This window comes from Pongo abelii, chromosome 16 (assembly GCF_028885655.2).
Source record: "Pongo abelii isolate AG06213 chromosome 16, NHGRI_mPonAbe1-v2.0_pri, whole genome shotgun sequence".
Lineage (NCBI taxonomy): Eukaryota > Metazoa > Chordata > Mammalia > Primates > Hominidae > Pongo > Pongo abelii.
The window spans coordinates 36,461,717-36,480,879 of record NC_072001.2 but is presented as its reverse complement, the minus strand read 5'-3'; the positions used below and the strand labels follow the sequence as shown (position 1 = coordinate 36,480,879).

The 19,163-nt window shown below is 43.0% G+C and overlaps 1 protein-coding gene across 7 annotated transcripts in view; it reads right to left on the bottom strand.

The window, feature by feature from the left end:
* Positions 1 to 19,163, bottom strand: part of RYR3 (ryanodine receptor 3) — a 561,166-nt gene that overhangs the window by 152,869 nt on the left and 389,134 nt on the right. For all 7 annotated transcript variants that reach the window (XM_024232640.3, XM_054532557.2, XM_054532556.2 and 4 more), the window contains exons 40-43: positions 18,461 to 18,575; positions 16,620 to 16,749; positions 15,379 to 15,482; positions 9,429 to 9,564 (exon numbers count right to left, since the gene is read on the bottom strand). In XM_024232640.3, coding sequence (XP_024088408.2) covers positions 9,429 to 9,564; positions 15,379 to 15,482; positions 16,620 to 16,749; positions 18,461 to 18,575 — 485 coding nt within the window. The remainder of the gene's footprint in view (positions 1 to 9,428; positions 9,565 to 15,378; positions 15,483 to 16,619; positions 16,750 to 18,460; positions 18,576 to 19,163) is intronic.

Below are 19,163 nucleotides of genomic sequence, written 5' to 3'. Positions count from 1 at the left end.
AGATGGAGGCACATTTCCTCGTCTCTGTCACTAGAAGCCTTTTACCTGTCTCATAGATTTCTTTTCCTTTTCTCAGGTATAAAGATCCCAGGGAGTCCAGTGGGAGAACGAAGAAGGTAGGGTATGCAAGACTGTACACGCTTTATACTATGGTTTGAATGATGGTGCCTCCTCCAAAATTTATGTTGAAACTTAATCCCTAATGCAACAGTGTGTTAGGCCATTCTTGCATTGCCATAAAAAAATACCTGAGACTGAGTAATTTATAAAGAAAAGAGGTTTAATTGGCTCATTGGTTCTGCAGGCTGTATAGGAAACAGGGTGCCAGCAACTGCTTGGTTTCTGGTGAGGCGCTGGGAAACTTTTACTCATAGCAGAAGGTGAAGGGGGAGCAGGTGTCTCAGAGAACGAGAGAAAGAGTGGGAGGAAGGTACCACACACTTAAGCAACCAGAGCTTATGAGAACTCACTAGTGTGAGGACAGCACCAAGCCAAGAGGCATCTGCCCCCGTGATCCAAACACCTCCCACCAGGCCCCACTTCCAACTTTCGGGATGAGAATTCAACATGAGATTTAGAGGAAACAATATCCAAACCATATTAAACAGTATTAGGAAGTGTGGCCTTTGGGAGGTGATTAAGTTATAAGGATCTCTGCCCTCATGAGTGGGATTAGTACCCTTATAAAAGGGTTTAAAATTGAAGGGATGTTCTCTTGCCCTTCAAATGATTCTGCCATGTGAGGACACAGTGTTCCTCCTCTCCAGAGGATGTAGCAACATGGTACTGTCTTGGAAGCAGAGAGCAGCCCTCCCGGACATCAATCTTACTGGTGCCTTGTTCTTGAACTTCCCAGTCTTCAGAGCTGTGAGGAATAAATTTCTGTCTTTATAAATTATCCAGTCTCAGGTATTTTGTTACTGCAGTATAAATGGACTAAGATACCTTACAGTTAGTACAAAGGTGTAACATAGATGTTAAGAATCCAGCTGCAACTAGCCATATCTCAAATGTACCTTATATTCTACCTTCTTATCACTCTAGCATGATGTGTCTCCTGAGTACAACATTGCGATGTTGTTCCTATTTGTCTTAAACTGTTATTTAAACCTTTTGCCATTGGTTAATTTTTCAAGAGCTTGCTGAATCTTTTCAACTGTTTTATAAATTTGAGAACAAAACTATGTGTCACACATTTAGTCCTAACCATGCCTAGTCTAGTACCAATCACACTGAAGAATGGTTAACATGCCCTTTCTGACTCTAAAAACATGAATACAAGGGCAGAAATAAACCAGATGATTCTTAAGTGTCTACATCTTCAAAGCTAAGATGACACTTTGTACTCTCAACCCTAAAAGATGTATGTCTCCCAGCACAACAGTCTATCCGTATGCTTTCCCTATAGGACTTTGTTAAACTATATCCATTTATTTCAAGATGTTATTCAACACTTGGCTTCTTCCTCATGTATCCCTTGACTAATTCTACCAGATTCCAATAAACACCATTTTGGCATGCTAACGTCTCATGTGTCACTATGTAGGTAGGTGTGGTTGATTACAAAGTTTTTAGCAATTATTCCACACATGTTTCTGATCACTCTACTTGGGTTTTCTCTGTTTCCTGCTTTGAGTTGCAGGAAGTGACTTCTGGGCAGGACTTCTAGAGCATCACGTTTCACAGCCCCTCATAGACTCTTCACATGTCACATGATGGATGCCCAAGTTATGGCCACTGATAATAAATCTACCTAGGTAAACAGATTTAGCAAAGCTAGGAGATATTATGTTCCCTAAACTAAGTTTGTAGTCTGGGCAAGATATTGCTGTAACTCTCCAAGGACTCTAAGAAAACACAGAATAACTTTTCCCTTTTTCTTGTGGATTGATAGGAAACCTTTTCCTTCTCAGAATCTGCAATAGGAAGGGATTAATCACAGACACCCAAACACATCTGTGCTTAGCCTGGCTACAGTGCTTGCAACTGCCGGGAAAATAGAAGCTTATCGACTTCATTACTTCCAGAGTTAAACACAACCCAAGGCTTCTCAACAGCTAATAAAAATAAAGTGAAGCAAATTATATGCCTTAAAACCTTTTCTTAAAGACAAATATTTAAGAAGATTTACTACAAACATTAAGAAATAATAGTAAATTAATGTTAGAAAGAGTTTAATACCATTATTTTGATATATTAAAAGCTTTTGATTTGGCTTAAAATTTTTTAAATTAGCACCAAACAGTGATTAAATAATACCACAATTTTTGACAAGCTCAAAGGAGAAAATGTTGTTTCTCCTTATTGATTAGGGAGACAGGAAGACAACAGTGCACAATGGTTCATAAAGTTTGGCTTCTGGAGTCAAACTGCTTGATTCAATTTCTGGCTTTACTTTCTACTGCCTACGAGACTCTGGGCAAGGTATTTAATCTAAGCTTCAGGGTCTTCATCTATAAGATGAAGATAATTGTATTCACTTGCTATGGTCTGAATATTCATGTCCCCCCACCCTCCAAAATTCATATGTTGAAATCCTAACTGTCCAGGTGACGATATTAGGCAGTAGGGCCTTTGGTGGGTAATTAAGTCATAAGGGCAGAGCCCTCATGAATGGGATTTGTGCCATTATAAAAGAGGCCCCAGAGAGCTGCCTTGCCTCTTCCACCATGTGAGAACACGGTGAGAAGCCGTCATCTATGAACCAGGAAACCTCACCAGATACTGAATCTGCCAGCACCTTGATCCTGTACTTCCCAGCTTTCAGAAGTGTAAGAGATAAATTTACGTTGTTTATAAGCTACCTTGTCTATGGTATTTTGTTATGGCAGCCTGAACAGACTAAGATGCTTCCCTCATTGGATTGTCATATAATTTAATATATGTAAAAGTGTTTTGAACAGTGCCTGGCACATGGTAAATGCTCAGTAAGTGTTATCTGTTATCATCCTCACCACAACCCTCACCACCCCCATCATCACTCATCATCATTCACCACACTCACCCTTATAACCCCCCTGTATGACCATGCACCACCCAACCATCATATCCCATCATCACCATCATCATCACCCACCACCATCACCATGTCTACCTTCACTAACCACCACCCACCTCAATCACCCTACAACTCACTATAACCACTGACCAACTATCATATTCCACTATCACTAGCATCATCACCATTCATCACCCACTATCACAACTCCCACTACCACTCACCATTACCATCATGAACACCCCTATCACCCACCATAATCATCTACCACCACCCACCATCATCTACCATCACCCACCATGAATACTTCCATCATCTGCCATGATTCCTTATATCACTTTTATCTTACATTGCTGAGCAGAGGTCACAAAAGTATTCAGAAAGTTCTTTTGAATCACCTTTTAGACATAAGGACTTATAAAGGGCTTTGAGATCCCAAAGAAATCTATTTGTTACAGTTTTCCCATTTCGAATGCCCTACCACTCTCGTAAAGATCATGAACAACAACTATCATAACTACAAGTTTATAAGGTTTGTGGCACTGGGCTAATCTAACTTTTCCATGGATTATTTCATTTAAGCCTCACAACTCTGTGAGGCATACATTATTATCATCTCTGTTTTACACATAAAAAAGCACTGAGGTTAGGTATTTTGACTAACTTGCTTAAATTCACACAACTAATAAATGATAGAGCCAAATTTGAACCCAAGTTACTCGATTCTCTACTCCAAACTCTTCTTTAACGTTCTGTTGTGATTGAGCCACTATTCCTCCTCCTAAGTATTCAGAAATATCCTCATTTTTCTTTTTCATACTCTCCACATTTTTCTTTTTCATGCCTTTGCCTGTGGCAACCTACTGTGAAGCATTTGAGCTACCAATGGACTGCAAATCTACTTAGTTCTAATCTGTTGATTGATTGATTTCTATCCTACAAATTCAATTAGGGGTATCTCTATATGGGTATTGTACACAGAAAAATCAATATGATGTGACCCAAGCCAAGCTTATTACCTTCCAGCTCAAACCATTTTGCTTCTTCTGACATCCTTATTTCTTTCTCTCTACCCTCAAATCTCTAAGCTTCAATGTGACCTCTGTTCCTTTTCTCGCAACATACCTAGGCTCAGCTATCATCATCCCCATTCAGTCCTTGATACAGTTTGTATATTTGTCCCTGCCCAAATCTCATGTTGAATTGTAATCCCCAATGCTGGAGGTGGGGCCTGGTGGGAGGTGTTTGAATCATGGGGGCAGATCCCTCACGGCTTGATGCTGTCTTCACGATAGTGAGTTCTTAAGAGATCTGGCCATGTAAAAGTGTGTGGCACCTCCCCCTTGCCTTATGCCTGCTTTCACCCTATGATGTGCCTATTCCCCCTTCACCTTCTGCCATAATTGAAAGCTCCCAGAGGCTTCACCAGAAGCCAAGCAGATGCTAGCACCATGCTTCCTGTAAAGCCTGCAGAACCATGAGCCAATTAAACTTCTTTTATTAACAAATCACCCAGTTTCAGGTATTTATTTAGAGCAGTGCAGGAATGGCCTAATACTGAACATTTGTACCAAAGATTGGGGTATGGCTATAAAGATACCTGAAAATGTGGAAGCAGCTTTGGAACTGGGTAGGCGGCAGAGATTGGAAGTGTTTGCAGGGCTCAGAAGAAGATGACAGAAAGTTTGGAACTTCTTGGAGACTGGTTAAATTGTTGTGACCAAAATGCTGACAGTGAAGTCCAAGCTGCTGAGGTCTCAGGTGGAAATGAGGAACTTATTTGGAATTAAAGGAAAGGTCATGCACATTATGCATTAGTAAAGAACTTGGCTGCATTCTGTTTGTGCCTTAGGGATCGATGGAAGTTTGAACTTGAGAGTGATGACCTAGGGTATCCTGGTGGAAGAAACTTCTAAGCAGCAAAGTGTTCAAGAAGTGGCCTGGCAGCCGGGTGCGGTGGCTCACGCCTATAATCCCAGCACTATGGGAGGCCGAGGTGGGTGGATCACGAAGTCAGGAGATCGAGACCATCCTGGCTAACACGGTGAAACCCCGTCTCTACTAAAAATACAAAAAGTTAGCCAGGCATGGTGGTGGGTGCCTATAGTCCCAGCTACTCGGGAGGCTGAGGCAGGAGAATGGCATGAACCTGGGAGGCAGAACCTGCAGTGAGCCGAGATCACACCACTGCACTCCAGCCTGGGCGACAGAGTGAGACTCTGTCTCAAAAAAAAAAAAAGAAAGAAGTGGCATGGCTGCTTCTAACAACCTATGTTCAGATGTGAAAATGAATAAATGACTTAAAGTTGGAAATTTATTTAAACAAGAGCAGAGTGTAAAAGTCTGGAAAATTTGCAGCCTGGCCATGTGGCAGAGAAAGAAGAGGCTTTTTCAGAAGAGGAAATCAAGTAGGATGTAGAGCAACTACTTACTAGAGATATTTGCATGACTAAAAGGGAGCCAAGTGCTAATATCCAAGATGATGAGGAAAAGGCCTCAAAGGCATTTCAGAGACCTTCATGGCAGCCCCTCCCATCATAGGCCCAGAGGCTTAGGAGGGAAGAATCAATTTGTGGGCCAGGCCCAGGGCAGCCTCATGACATTGCTCCCCATATATCCTGGCTGCTCTAACTCTAGCTGTGGCTCAAATGGGCCCAGCTAAAGCTTGGGCTGCCACTTTGGAGAATGCAAGCCATAACTCTTGGCAGTTTCCATGTAGTGTTAAGCCTGTAGGTATGCAAAATGCAACAGTGGAGAACACTTGTCAGCTTCTACCTAGATTTCAGAGGATGTATGGAAAAGCCTGGGTCCCCAGGCAGAATCCTGCTGCAGGGGTGGAGCCCCACAGAATACCTCTACTAGGGCAGTACAGAGGGGAAATGTGGGGTTGGATGCTCCATGCAGAGTCCCTCCTGGGGTACTGCCTAGTGGAGCTGTGGGGAGGGGGCTACCACCCTCCAGACCCCAGGATGGTAGAACCACTGGCATGCCTACAGTCCCAGCTACTTGGAAGGCTGAGATGGGAGGATTGCTTGAGCCTGGGAGGTCGAGGCTGTAGTCAGCTGAGATTGAATCACTGCACTCCAGCCTGGGTGACAGAGTGAGACCCTGTCTCAAAAAAAAAAAAAAAAAAAAAAAAAAAAAGTGTATGGCACCTCCAGCCTCTCTACTCTCTCTCTCTTCCTCCTGCTTTCACCATGTGACATGCCCAGTCCATCTTTGCCTTCTGCCATGATCAGAAGCTCCCTGAGGCTTTACCAGAAGTTTAGTAGATACCAGCACCATGCTTTCTATAAAGCCTGCAGTACTGTAAGCCAATTAAACCTCTTTTCTAAATAAATTATCAAGTCTCAGGTATTTCTTTATAGCAATGCAAGAATGGTCTAATACAGTCCTATGAATTCCACCTCTGTAATTTCTTTCCAATGTATCTCTTCCAGTCCATTTTACCAACACCATAATAATTTAGAAATTCATTATTCTAACCTGAGCACAGAACCCATGAGTGGGTATCAACGCATCAGCCTCTCTTCCGTTAAAAAGTTTTGCATTTCTCTACACACTGAATCAATACTAAACTTTTCAACTTGGCATTTAGGTTTTCCCCATTATAACCACCTACCTTTTAAACCGTATGTCTTACCACTGCCATCCATGCATCTACCCTCCAGACTAAGGTATCTTAGTCTCTTTTGTGCTGCTATAACAGAATATCAAAGATTAGGTAATTTATAAAATATAGAGGTTTATTTGGCTCATGGTTCTGGAGGCTGAGAAGTCCAAGATCAAGGGGGTGCATCTGTTAAGGGCCTTCTGGCTGCATCATAACATGGCAGAAGGCATCACATGGCAAGAGAGTGTGCACAAGAAAGCAAGATGTTGAACTCGTGGCCTCAAGCCATTTTATAATGGGCATTAATCCATTCATGAGGTGTTGGGTCCTCATGACCTAACACCTCCAATTAGGCCCCATCTCCCACCTCTCAGGATTAAGTTTCTAAAACATGCTTTTTAGGGGACACATTTAAACAATAGCACTAGGTTTCCTGAGCACAGCATGCTTTAGCCTTTGAGCTACTGCACACGCTGCTTCTCAACTGAATCTATGTATTTGGAAACTTGACCTTTCAAAGCTTATCTCTAACATCACCTCCTCCATTAGGCCTTTTCTGATCTCCTCATTAAGGTATAAGTTTCCCCTCTTGAACCCCACCCCTTCAGTGCTCTCTCCCTGCCGTACTCCACTTACTTTTATTGTAGTGATCTCTGTCCATGTCCGCTCCCCTTAAAAGACTGAAAATTCTTTGAAAGGAGAAGCTGACATCCTTTGCCAAAACTAGACACCGCTATTGTTAGATATGAGCTCTAAATTTCTTTTCAAAGAATTAATATGTCAGTACGTTCAATTCTTTGCCTTCTACTTTTAAACCTAACTTCCTCGTAAAGCAAACTTTTTCGATTACCTGCTCCACCCTGACTCATTCTGATCACCTGCTCCACCCTGACTCATTCTGATTACCTGCTACCTGCTCTGTCCTGACTCCCGCCAAAGCACTCACCCCCTCATTCTATTTAAATTAGCCAATGGGAATTAGTTTAGCCTGTGCGGTCTAACCCTAGCCAATAGGGGAATGGCACAGCAGCAGGGGCCATGTGCATCAGGAATAAGAACCCCTTTCCCTCCTTTGTCCAAGTGTGTGCTCACCATTGCTCCATCTGTAAGGGCACACCCTTCTATAGAAGTACCTTGCCTTGCTGAGAATTAAAAAGAAAATTTTATATTCAAGTGCTATTTCTTTTGTGGTACCGAAACTTTATAACACTATTATAAACATTAAACTGAAATCCACAAATATTTCTATTGATGGGTCAGTTTGCCAGAGTTTGTTGCATTATAAAATTGTAGTGCAGAAAATATATTGAAAAGATATAAAATAACCTGAAAACAAAAGGGGTGGACCAAACCTTTTGGTCTAGAGTTTAGTTCAGTATTGTTGTACCTAACCCACAAAAGCAAGTGTTAGAATTTAGGCAATCCAGGTAGAAGAAGAGCCAGTCGATTCCTTTACCTTTATGATCCAGGTAGATGGTCTCATAAAATGACTCAAAAAGCTCTTGATCTTGACTGTGAAAGTGACCAAGATGAATAAATTGGTCCTGCCTTGATCAGATTTGTTTGCAAACAACCTATTTACATAATTTGGCGAGCTGTATAAATTCTTAATATCCATTTCATACACCCACAAATTTGCTTTACTCCTACAGTAACTCTGCATTAATTCTGGACATGTGATAATTTGGATACAAAGTGAACCAGGCTATTAGAGGATACTCTAAAACTGCCCTCAAGAGAAGAAAATGGAGGTTAGCAAAGCTGGTGATAAACAAGAAGGATGCAGTGATGAATACGCAGAGAGAGTTGATTAGGAAGTTGGCTGGGTGGGTTCCAGGGGAATAACATGCAACCACCTCAAGGCCTGCAATCTAACCAGGACAAGGAGAAAAGAAACCATTTAAATATTAAGACTATAGTATAGTACAGCGAAGAAAAGTAAGCAGGTGAAAAGGGAAGGTAGAGAGACAACAAGAAAAGCACATGGGAATATAATGATCACATTATATCAACATATTTTGAGACAAATTCTTATACTTAGAACAACTGGCATGATTGTGTGTTAGCTGCAATCTCTCTTTGAGATCACCTAACCTGCTTAGTGCAATTTGTTAGCCTGGAACCTCAAACTGAGAGAACAGAGAGGGACTATAACTATAATGTCAATACAAGTGAATTAGTATTATAACAAAAATTCTTAGGAGACAAGGCTCATTTTCAAGAAAGTACCCCACTTATTTTACATAATATTCAGCATATTATTCCAGAGCAACTAAAGAATTCTGGTAGCGTTGGAATTCACTATAAATGGGAGGTAGATTGTATTATGAAGAATAATATTTAGGGTTGCTATAGCAATTTTTTTCTCCTGGGAGTTTACTTATCTTTTACAGCTACTCAGTTATACTTGATTTTATTCATTCATCCATCCATCCATCCATCCAACCATCCATCCAACCATCTATCCATCCACCCATCCAACAGTCCAGGGATCTGGATGCACATGTGCTTTTAGCTCTGTGAAACAGGTGAGGTATTAACGATGATATTCATAAGGCCCCCTTTTACAGTGCAGAGAGGCAACACGTCGTCTCAGGTAGTGAGTTTCTTGCTGGATCTGGGACTAATGCTCAGTGCTCTGTTCACTGGACTCTACTCTTTATCCTTGTCTGGCCTGATTCTCCCTGAGATTTCTCTTGCCAGCCACCAAACCCCTATTTTCAGATAAGAAGCAATGGAAAGGATATCCTTTTCCTTATACGTATCCATGATCATGCTATTCTGGCTATAAAAGGGATGGAAAAATGTGGGACTCACTGTTCACGAAGACGGCAAACCTCAGGAAGGACAGGTAGCGTTCCCCTTCAATGGGGTTCCAGCTGACATCAGGGTATCCTTTGGCCAGAAGCATGGGGCAGCTCTGTAGGCCACAGCCTGCCAAGTAGGTCACCACCTGCCAGAAATAGTACAAAAGTGTTCTCTCATACGCATTAGGATGGCTATTAAAAAACACAGCTCAAAAAATAACAAGTGTTTGTTGAGGATGTAGAGAAGTTGGAACTCTTGTGCAATGCTGGTGAGAACGTAAAATGGTACAGCCACTGTGGAAAACAGTGCTACAGATCCTCAGAAAATTAAAAACAGAATTGCTATATGATCCAGCAATTCCACTTCTGGGTATGTACCCCCAAATAATTGAAAGCTAAAATGTGGAAGCAACCCACATGGCCACTGATGGATGAATGAATGAATAAGCAAAACGTGATATATACATACAATGGGATATTCAGCCTTAAACAGGAAAAGAATTTTGATATATGCTACAATGTGATGAACATTGAGGACATTCGCTAAGTGAAATAAGCCAATCACACAAAAAGACAAATATCGTATCGTTCCATTCACACGAGGTAATTCGAGTAGTAAAACCCATAAAGACAGAAAGTAGAATGGTGGTTGCCAGGGACTTGGGTGAGGGGAGGGAAGAATGGAAAGTTATTGTTAAGTGGGTCTAGAGTTTCAGTTTTACAAGATGAAAAGAGTTATGGAGACAGATGGTGGTGACAGTTCAACGACATTACAAAAGTATTGAATACTACATATACAGTTAAATATACAGTTAAAAATGATCAAGACAGTAAATTATATATTTTGTGTATTTTAACAAATAAAATTTAAAAATAAATCTTACACTATATAAGAAACAAACAGAAATAACTGCTCATGTTTTTATTTATTTATTTTTTTTTATGAGATAGCTGTGAGGCCTGTGAAATTCTAAGAACTGAAAGGCTTCCATTTCCCTGGAGGCTAGAAAGAGCCTCCAATTCATTTTTTGTTTCCAAGTAATTAACAAGATTGATTATCATTGTTATGTAGGAACACACCATGTACTGTCAGTTCCTGGTTTTTCCAGTTCTGGCAAGAGGGAGCTGTCATTTAAAAATAAGCCTAGCTAGCGTACATCTGGGGAGATAACAGTGCAGAAAAAGAAGGGCCCACTGGGGGGCTGGCCATGTTCATTTGGCCATGGTATTGCAAGGCAACAATATTCAGTCATTGATTGACCCAGAGTGGGCCCTTGAGTAATAAAGGGTGTCTACTCTCATTCTGCATCCACAACAGCTGTCCAAAGTCAAAAGCCAAGATGTTAAGGTTGGGATGGCCAGAAAAAGAGATCCCCATCCATTAAGGACTGGGATTGGTGGTGGTCTCTTTGCTTCCAGGTTACCAGACACATCACCAGATCTCTGTGCTAGGATCTTACAGACGATTTTAGATTCTGTTCTACTTTTCAGCAGCTGTCAGGCAAAAAGCCTGGCAAATATACCTTTGTTTCAAATGCAGTTGCTATTCTAATTTCACCTTTGATATCTTATGTATACACAGAGAAGAGGAGAATCCACAGTGCTCCAAAATCCTCAAAGTCAGGGATGGTGTTTTTTATGAATTTTTTAACCTCCAGGGCCTAGCACATAGTAGCTGTTCAATAAATGTTTGTTCAATGAATCACTTACTTGCTGATGTCAAATATTCTATTTTGCAAGTATAATAAAAATAAGGCAAAACTCAGCAAGAATCTATCACCACACTTTTTCCTTCTTAAACCAGTAAAGATAATATTCTGTTTAGAGTTCAGATTTGATTTTGTCTTTAAAATGTCAGGGAAGCATCAATAAGGGCCAGAAATGGGCAGAGTTTTCAAGATTGCAGGTGCAGACATTTCACAGGCTGCTATAATTGCCCATACGAGAGAGAGAGAGAGAGTGTGTGTGCGTGTGTGTGTGTGCATATGTGTGTGTGTATGTGTTGGGGTAGGGCTACTGTTCAATCCTAAATGATCTAATTTCTGGCGTGATCAATAGAAGGGAGAAACTCCAGCATACCAGTCCTTTGCTGTTCTTTCCTGTGAACCAAACTTGGGTAATTTCCTGACATTGGGCTGAATAAAGTCTATGGCAGTGTGCTAAGCCACCCCAACTACTTGAAAACGGTGTGGCAAACCTCATCCCCTTTACAGATTTCCCGAAGCGCCCATTTCTCCCCTCTCCCAGCTTGCTGGTCTGCGTTAAGCACATCTGACTTCTTCCAATGGAGGCTCCATGTCTTTGCTGAGCAACATTGTTTCAAAAGATGAACTGAGGCTGAGAACAGGATATGGAGTTCAAAACCTTGTGGCATTGCCTTGTCAAAGAAGACCCATTCAGCTGCTTTTCACACAAGCATCGGTTATCATCACATCACCTAAAACACTGAGCTATTTATTGTCATCTAAATGTATGAATAATAGAGTTTGGTGAGGTCTCTCCCTCTAGATGCAGAGACCATGAATAGACACAGCATTTATGGAAGCTCTCACGACAGGTGGCGTGGTGCTTCAGTCTTGTGTGTATGTAGGAGGTGGCTGGTACCCTTCACAACACAGGCCTACAGAGCCTGGAGGAGAAACTTCTAACATTTCCCTCTGGTCTGGTCATTTTCATTTACTCCTTTTGCAGCTAGGAGAGCTTATTAAAGTTGACTGTAAGTTATATTGACTGGGACTTCTTTTAGCAGATTTTTTTTTTAGACAGAGCTTCGCTCTGTCACCCAGGGTCCCAGGCTGGAGTGCAGTGGCATGATCTGGGCTCACTGCAACCTCTGCCTCCTGGGTTCAAACAATCCTCCTGCCTCAGCCTCCTGAGTAGCTGGGACTACAGGCACCCAATACCACGCCTGGCTAATTGTTGTATTCTTTTTTTTAGTAGAGATGGGGTTTCGCCATGTTGGCCAGACTGGTCTTGAACTCCTGCCCTCAAATGATTCACCCGCCTCGGCCTCCCGAAGTGCTGGGATTACAGGCATGAGCCACTGCGACTGCCCTCTTTTAACAGAATGTTAAAAATCAAGGTTCTTCTACTATGGTATTGCATTGTTTGATAAACATCATATTTGATAAGGCCAGTAAATAGATTCTTTCCTTGATTCCTGCTTTTAACTTAATGATTTATAAGGGACCCAATGAAGTCCATTGGAAATACTGATTGAATCTGACAAAATAAAAAAAAATGCTTTCACTTAAATTTGTCACCTCAAAATATTATTGTAAAAATGTCTCTTTGATATTTCAAAATACTTTAAAGAACAAAATAAAATGACCAACTCAAAGACAAACCCCTCTGTCATGGGCTAAATTGTCTCCCACAAATTTCATATGTGGAAGCCCTAACCCCCAGTATCCCAGAATGTTTCTGTATTTGGATATAGGGGCTGTAAAGAGGTGATTAAGTTAAACCGAGTTGTTGGGGTCATGTCCTTCAAGAGGAGGAAATTCGGACACATAGAGAGATACCAAGGATACGTGCACACAAAGAAAAGACCACGTGAGGATACAGCAAAACAGTGGCCATCTGCAAGCCAGGAGGTGAAGCCTCAGAAGAAACCAAACCTGCCCACACCTCGATCTTAGACTTCCAGCTTCCAGAACTGTGAGAAAATAAATTTCCGATGTTTATGTCACCCAACCTGTGGTTGGTACTTTGTTTTGGCAGCCCCAGCAAAGTAATATCCTCTCTTACTACAAGGAAAGTTCCTCCCATTAGAAATATGCTGCATAAACACGGGCGTTTTGTCTGTCTGGTTCATGATAGGCCCTCAGTAATTATCAGTTGAATGCATTTGAAATAGAATTTACTAACTGAAAAATGTCAACGAATTATTGGTGGGTAATTATCATCTCATCTTAATAGATCAGACATGGTTTTGCAGCTTGGCCAATGATTCTCTGCCAAGGCCTGAAACGGCAGAATCTTCGTGAGTGGTAAATCTATGTGGTGGGTGTGGCTGCCTCAGCTACAGGAAGGCCATCTGCTGCCACAATCGTTTAATCAAGACATCCCCTCTCTCTCTTTCCTCACCCTGTCTTCTTTGAACCACCCCACATTCACTATGCGACACGAAGAAAAAAATGTGTATTTATTTCTCAATTTTTCCTCTCAGCTTCTCAGATACTAGATTTTCTGGGTTTTTTTATCCTCTTGGCTGCTCTTCCTCCTGTTTTTTGTTGGTGCCTTTTCCTCGGCGACTCCCTTAAACATGCTGGTGGTCCTCAGGGCTCTGGCCTGGCTATGCTTCTCTTCTTGCTCCAGACCAGCCCCTGGAGTCACCTCATGTACCCCCAGAGCTTCAACCACCCTCTGTGCACTCTATCTGCAGCTCAGAGAGCTCTCCTGACATTTACTGCCAGGTCGTCAACTCCCTATTTGACAATGCCATTTGGGAGTCTCGGGGCCCCTTACACTTGACAGACCCCAAACTCATTGCCGGTCTGCTCAGATCTGCTCTACCTCCTGCACTCCTTAGAGGAAAACATGGGCTGAACTGATATCTAATTAATGGCTGCAATTTGTCCTCTGATAGATCGGTCCCCTGGCTTCAAGCGCTTCTCACACCCACTGCATCAATATTAATTGAAGCCAGCACAGTCTTGGGCTTTGATTACTACAGAAACTCTCCTCCTTGCCTCAAGACTTATTTCTGTTCCAATCAGTTCTTCTTACTGAAACTGGGGTGTTTTCTAAAATACGAATCGTACTGTGTTGCCCCTTTGCCTAATACTCTCCACCGGTTTCCACCACTCTTGGCTCTATGGTGACCTCCTGTAATAAAATGGGTAGGAGCACAGCCTCCACAGCCCACTGCTCTCGATGCCTGGCTGTGCCACTGACTAACCACACAACACCGAGGATGCCACCCAATCTCTTTATGCCTCCACTTCCTTGCCCGTAACTGGCAGGCAACAATGAAAGGGCTTGGTCTGAGGGTCGCGTGAGTTCATCTGTGGGAAGCATTCAAAATAAAGCCTGGCACAGTGTATGAGCATGAATTTCTCTAATAGAAATGGTAGCATAAAGTTCAATTCCTCACCGCTTCTGCTGCATTCTCACCACATCCCCCAGGCACTCTGTGCTTCAGTCATACCCAGTCTCCTATTCCCCAGCACGCCATGCTCTCCTTTCGGACATGCAAACATCCCTGGCACGCTTCCCCAACAATGCGGCTGATCAGCTTCTACTCATCCCTCAGGTCACGACTGTTTCTGAGTGACCTTCCCAATCCCCTAGTCAGGCTCAGGTGCACTTTTCCGCGTGCTCCCAAACCCCCTACATAATGACCTTTGATTTGTCTTTGACTTGCCCACGTCCCTCCTCTCCACCCCCCCCGCCCCAGGTTGCTCTTCTTCACTCAGAAAGTCACACTGTGAATCCTGTCAGCCCTCCGGTCAAGGACATCATTGAAAGAAAGGGATGGGGAAAAGATGTAGTGAGGCCGCCTCAACCAGCTCCACCACCAGGAGCTTCATTCACACTCCCAGCAGAGGGCAGCTCAGTTTGTCTCAGTTGCACATGGAAAGGACACTGATTATACAGTATTCTGCCATGTCTCTTTCTTCCATAGGTAAATTTATAAATTTGTAAATTACACAGAACTTTATTAGGAACCACAGGCATCTGGTAATGTTCCATGTAGACCAGCGCAGCTGGGCTTCCACACACGAAGAACACAAATGTCCACGTGTCTCTGAAGTTGGCTACCTGTGCTCACAGGAGATCCCTTGGTCATAATCGTTGTGCTGCCACCGGTTACTCACATTCTTCCACGCTTTCCCTACAAGCCCACCAAGATGACGATACAGTGACAGAGACTCCATCCGTGGTCTGCTTATCCTTAGCTTAGCTGCAGTACAGGCTGAAGAGAGCACCACACTGCCTCCCCAAGGGCCGGTTACCTTCTCGAGGTCTGGTTCCTCTAAGCTCAGCGCTAACTCGTTGTTGTCCATCACAGAGGAAGCTGCCACATCCAGCGGAGTGGATCCCCTCATCGACGGGGAGGCTGAGGGAGGAGGGGAGAATTAGCAAGAAAAGGACAGAGGAAGACAGTGCTGAGCTGAGACTGCAGTGCACATAAGCGGACAGGAGAGGGCAGCAAACACATTGAAACCTGGTTTACACGCCCGTTCTCCAACGGGACAGTCCACTTGCGTTAAGAACAGCTCTATCAGCTATCTTTCCTTCCACATTCATTGCCATGAATACGAATTAATAGAAAATCGGTTCACACTACCAGCCGGCACCATGTATTTCCAAGTGCTTTTCTAACACAAAACTTCTTGAGGCCCCCATATCAGATGCCACTTGACCAACTAAGCCCAGTGGAACTTGGGTATTTCTGGGGCTACCACCTAGAGTTTAAAAATAGCATCAAACAGCATTAGCTCATATAGTTTCACCAGGTCACCAATGTTGTTTTTGACTTGTTTGTTTGGTTCTCAGGCCAGAATTAAGAAAAACTTCAGGTGGCATTTTACAAAAAGGTTAGTAGCCTGAGGTTGCATTTGAGAAATAAAAACCCGTGAAACTTCAGTTTTCAAGTGCAAGTATTTGTGTATTACACAAATTCATTTCGTTTATATCCAGAACAGTGAGTAAGGCATAAGCATTGACTTGCTTTTCTATTGGTGGTGGTGGATTTACACTGTTTATCCACGATTGCTCTTGGCCAGTCTGCCTCTCTGCTAAGGAAAGTACTTGCTGGGAAGTTGATGGACAGGTATGCAGCCTGCAGCCAGCCTGCCAAGACGAGATCAGATCCATGACCTTGGTCTCATCAGCACTGCTCCCTGGTCAGTTGAGTGGGCTGGGAAGAGCTGTGCCCCCAGACTATATCTGTAATCCCAGGGCATTTTGTAAACCATGGGCCACTGGTCCCAAGAGAGATGAGGTAAAACTGTACGACTATGCCAACACTAATCTGTCACCAATCTTGGCTGGTAGCAACATCTCTACTTATGTTGGAGAATGTTCTTGTGGCATCGTTACTTCAATTGTTTTAAATCAGGCAGAGTCTCTTCTAGTATTTACAAATATCACAGCGTGCACGTGGCTTCTTTCCCTGTATTTTCCTAAGTGGTCAAAAGGGGGAGTTTAACCTTCGAGTTTGGATGTGGAAGTTACAAGAAGACTTACGCACCTAGGCCAACACTGCTATTCTCCAGAAGATAACTCAGATGCTCAAACATGGCCTTCTGATTTTGCCGGCTAATTCGACAGAAATAGCAAAGGAAACGGCAACAGCTAGCAACCATCTTTGGAAATGCAATCTGTAGGGAGAAGTAGAAAGTGTCAGACAGAAGAATCTATCATGAGGCCTTTCTGAAAACTCTGACCTCAGAGTCTTAAGTGGGTAAAGTCTTAAGTGGGTAAAGTGTGAACACTTGGAAAAATGAACTTTCTCCTTCCATTTTTTTTTCTCAAGACTTATTCATAGGAGAAACAGTTATAGTTCCTGAAATATCTTTCCTCCAAGAGAAACAGATGTCAAACAAGAATCCCAATCATCCTCGGAAGTCATGTGAAATAGCATGACCTTCTACCAGGCTATTGTTTCCAACTAGGAAGGGAGTGGACAGAATTGAGAGAGAGAGAGAGAGAGATGAGAGAGAGAGAGAGAGGTGAGAGAGAGAGAGAGAGGAGAGACAGAGAAGACAGAGTGAGGAGAGAGAGAGGAGAGAGGGAGATGGGAGAGAGAAAGTGGGGGGGGGGAGAGAGAGAGAGAGACAGACAGACAGACAGACAGACAGACAGACACAGGTGATCATAGACACATAAGGCCCACTAGTCTATCAAAGTCCAAGTGCCCTGGGTCATGGCTGGCCTCTACAGTTACACAAGTCTGAAAAGCATCGCTCTCTGAATCTTCCCTGACTACTTTTGCCATTGATAATTGCTCTTCTATGGGATTCCACAGCACTTGTAATTTGATTCATGCAGTCTAGCATGAAGATGCCATCTTACATTACTGTTGATTGTGCCTGGCTTTTCTGCTTAACAAAGTAACCAGCATCTCCAGGTTGGGCCAAATCTTAGTTTTGATCCTACAATGCTCAAAAAATGGTGCCAGTGTTAACCTTGCTCGGGATCCTAAGACAACCTTGATTTCCTCCTTTAATATCACAGAGGATGCTCTAAGCAATAAGGTTCAGAAACTTATAGTCTATCTGCTCGCTGAGGCATCCAGACATGTGCTCAGGGATCTTCTGGAGAGATTTCACTTTCCCAAGAGATCAGAAGGAAGCCAATGAGGAACGTGACCCTGGCTTCTGTTCCTTCTACACACCCACCCCCCTCCCCAGTAGCACTGATGAAACTGCACCAGAAATCATCCCTTCCTGGGACCCTGGCACTCTGGAATTTCCAACATTTGAAGCCATACCCTATCTACTGCCTGCGGAAGCAATTTAACTGTGAGGAAGACCCCAGCCCAGCTGGGATAAATGTCCAGTTGTGTCCTATCCCCACTCCTCTCCCCTTACCAACAGGAGCTCCCCCTGATGCAGGCTCCTTATGAGGGAGCTGGCAAGGAAACCTGGCTTCTTCAGGAGCTCGGTTGACAGAGGAAACACAAACACTTCTGGGGAAACACTGCCAGGATCACTATTGAGATCTTGTTCTCCTTTAGAACAGCCTTCTCCTGACTCAGCACAAGACAAACCAGGCTCCTAAGTGGAAGTCAGAGTGATTCCATCTTGGAAAGAGCACAGCAGCCGAATACGGGAAGTAAACTTAGCAACTGAATAGCCCAGTGGGATTAATGAAGAAAGTCTCCAAGCTTCAAGAGCTCTTACACAATGGGATTCCATTCAGCAGCATTATCCCATCGCTTGGCTCCTTCTCGGCACTGTGCCTATCCCTTCCCTCCCTCTGGAAGAGAAACTGAGGCAAGGGACACTAGCCACGTGGCTCTGAACAAGTCACCTCATGTGCTCCTGCCTCAAGGGACAAGTTCTGGCTAGGTTCTCCTTTTAGCATTACCTGAGATTTCTCTGTACCCAACACGTTCACCATCACCTCCATCACCGTCTCGTGCATGCCCAGGACTCTCATGAGGTTGGGATGCTGGTAAAACACCTTGTTGTTCATTATGTCTCTAGGATAAGGATCAGAGAGAGTCTTCAGCACCTACTTATTTATATGCTATGAAAATTCAGGGATGAGAACACACGAGAGGGCGAAGTAATATGGAAAGTAACAGGCTGAAAAGATAATAAGAAGGCACCAGGTCAGCTGGAATACATGTGGAGGGCCATTTTAGCTGACAGAAATATTCTGTGCTCCTCTATTTCTAAGTACTTGCTTTTTCTCTTGGAAACATTTCTTTCTAATGACCTATTAAACATCTCTTGTTTTATTTTTTCTTGTAATAATTTTAGATACCAATGAAGCTTTTGGACAATAGTCTTTAAAAACTCACGACATTAACATGTAGGAACAATTACATCTTTAAGTCATCCAATATAAATTCACAGAGTAAAGCTGTATGCAAATCAAAATACAGAAACAGCTTGGTAATTTGCTGTGTACTCCCTTGCTGGGTGGTTACTTTCTGGCTGCCCATTCCCCTTCTCTTGAGGGTTGCAGGAAACACCACCTGCAATTGCCAGTTTTTACTTCTGCTACGTCTACTGCGAAGGCTGGGGAGAGAATAATTCTCTAACTGTATTCTCTTCCCATAAAA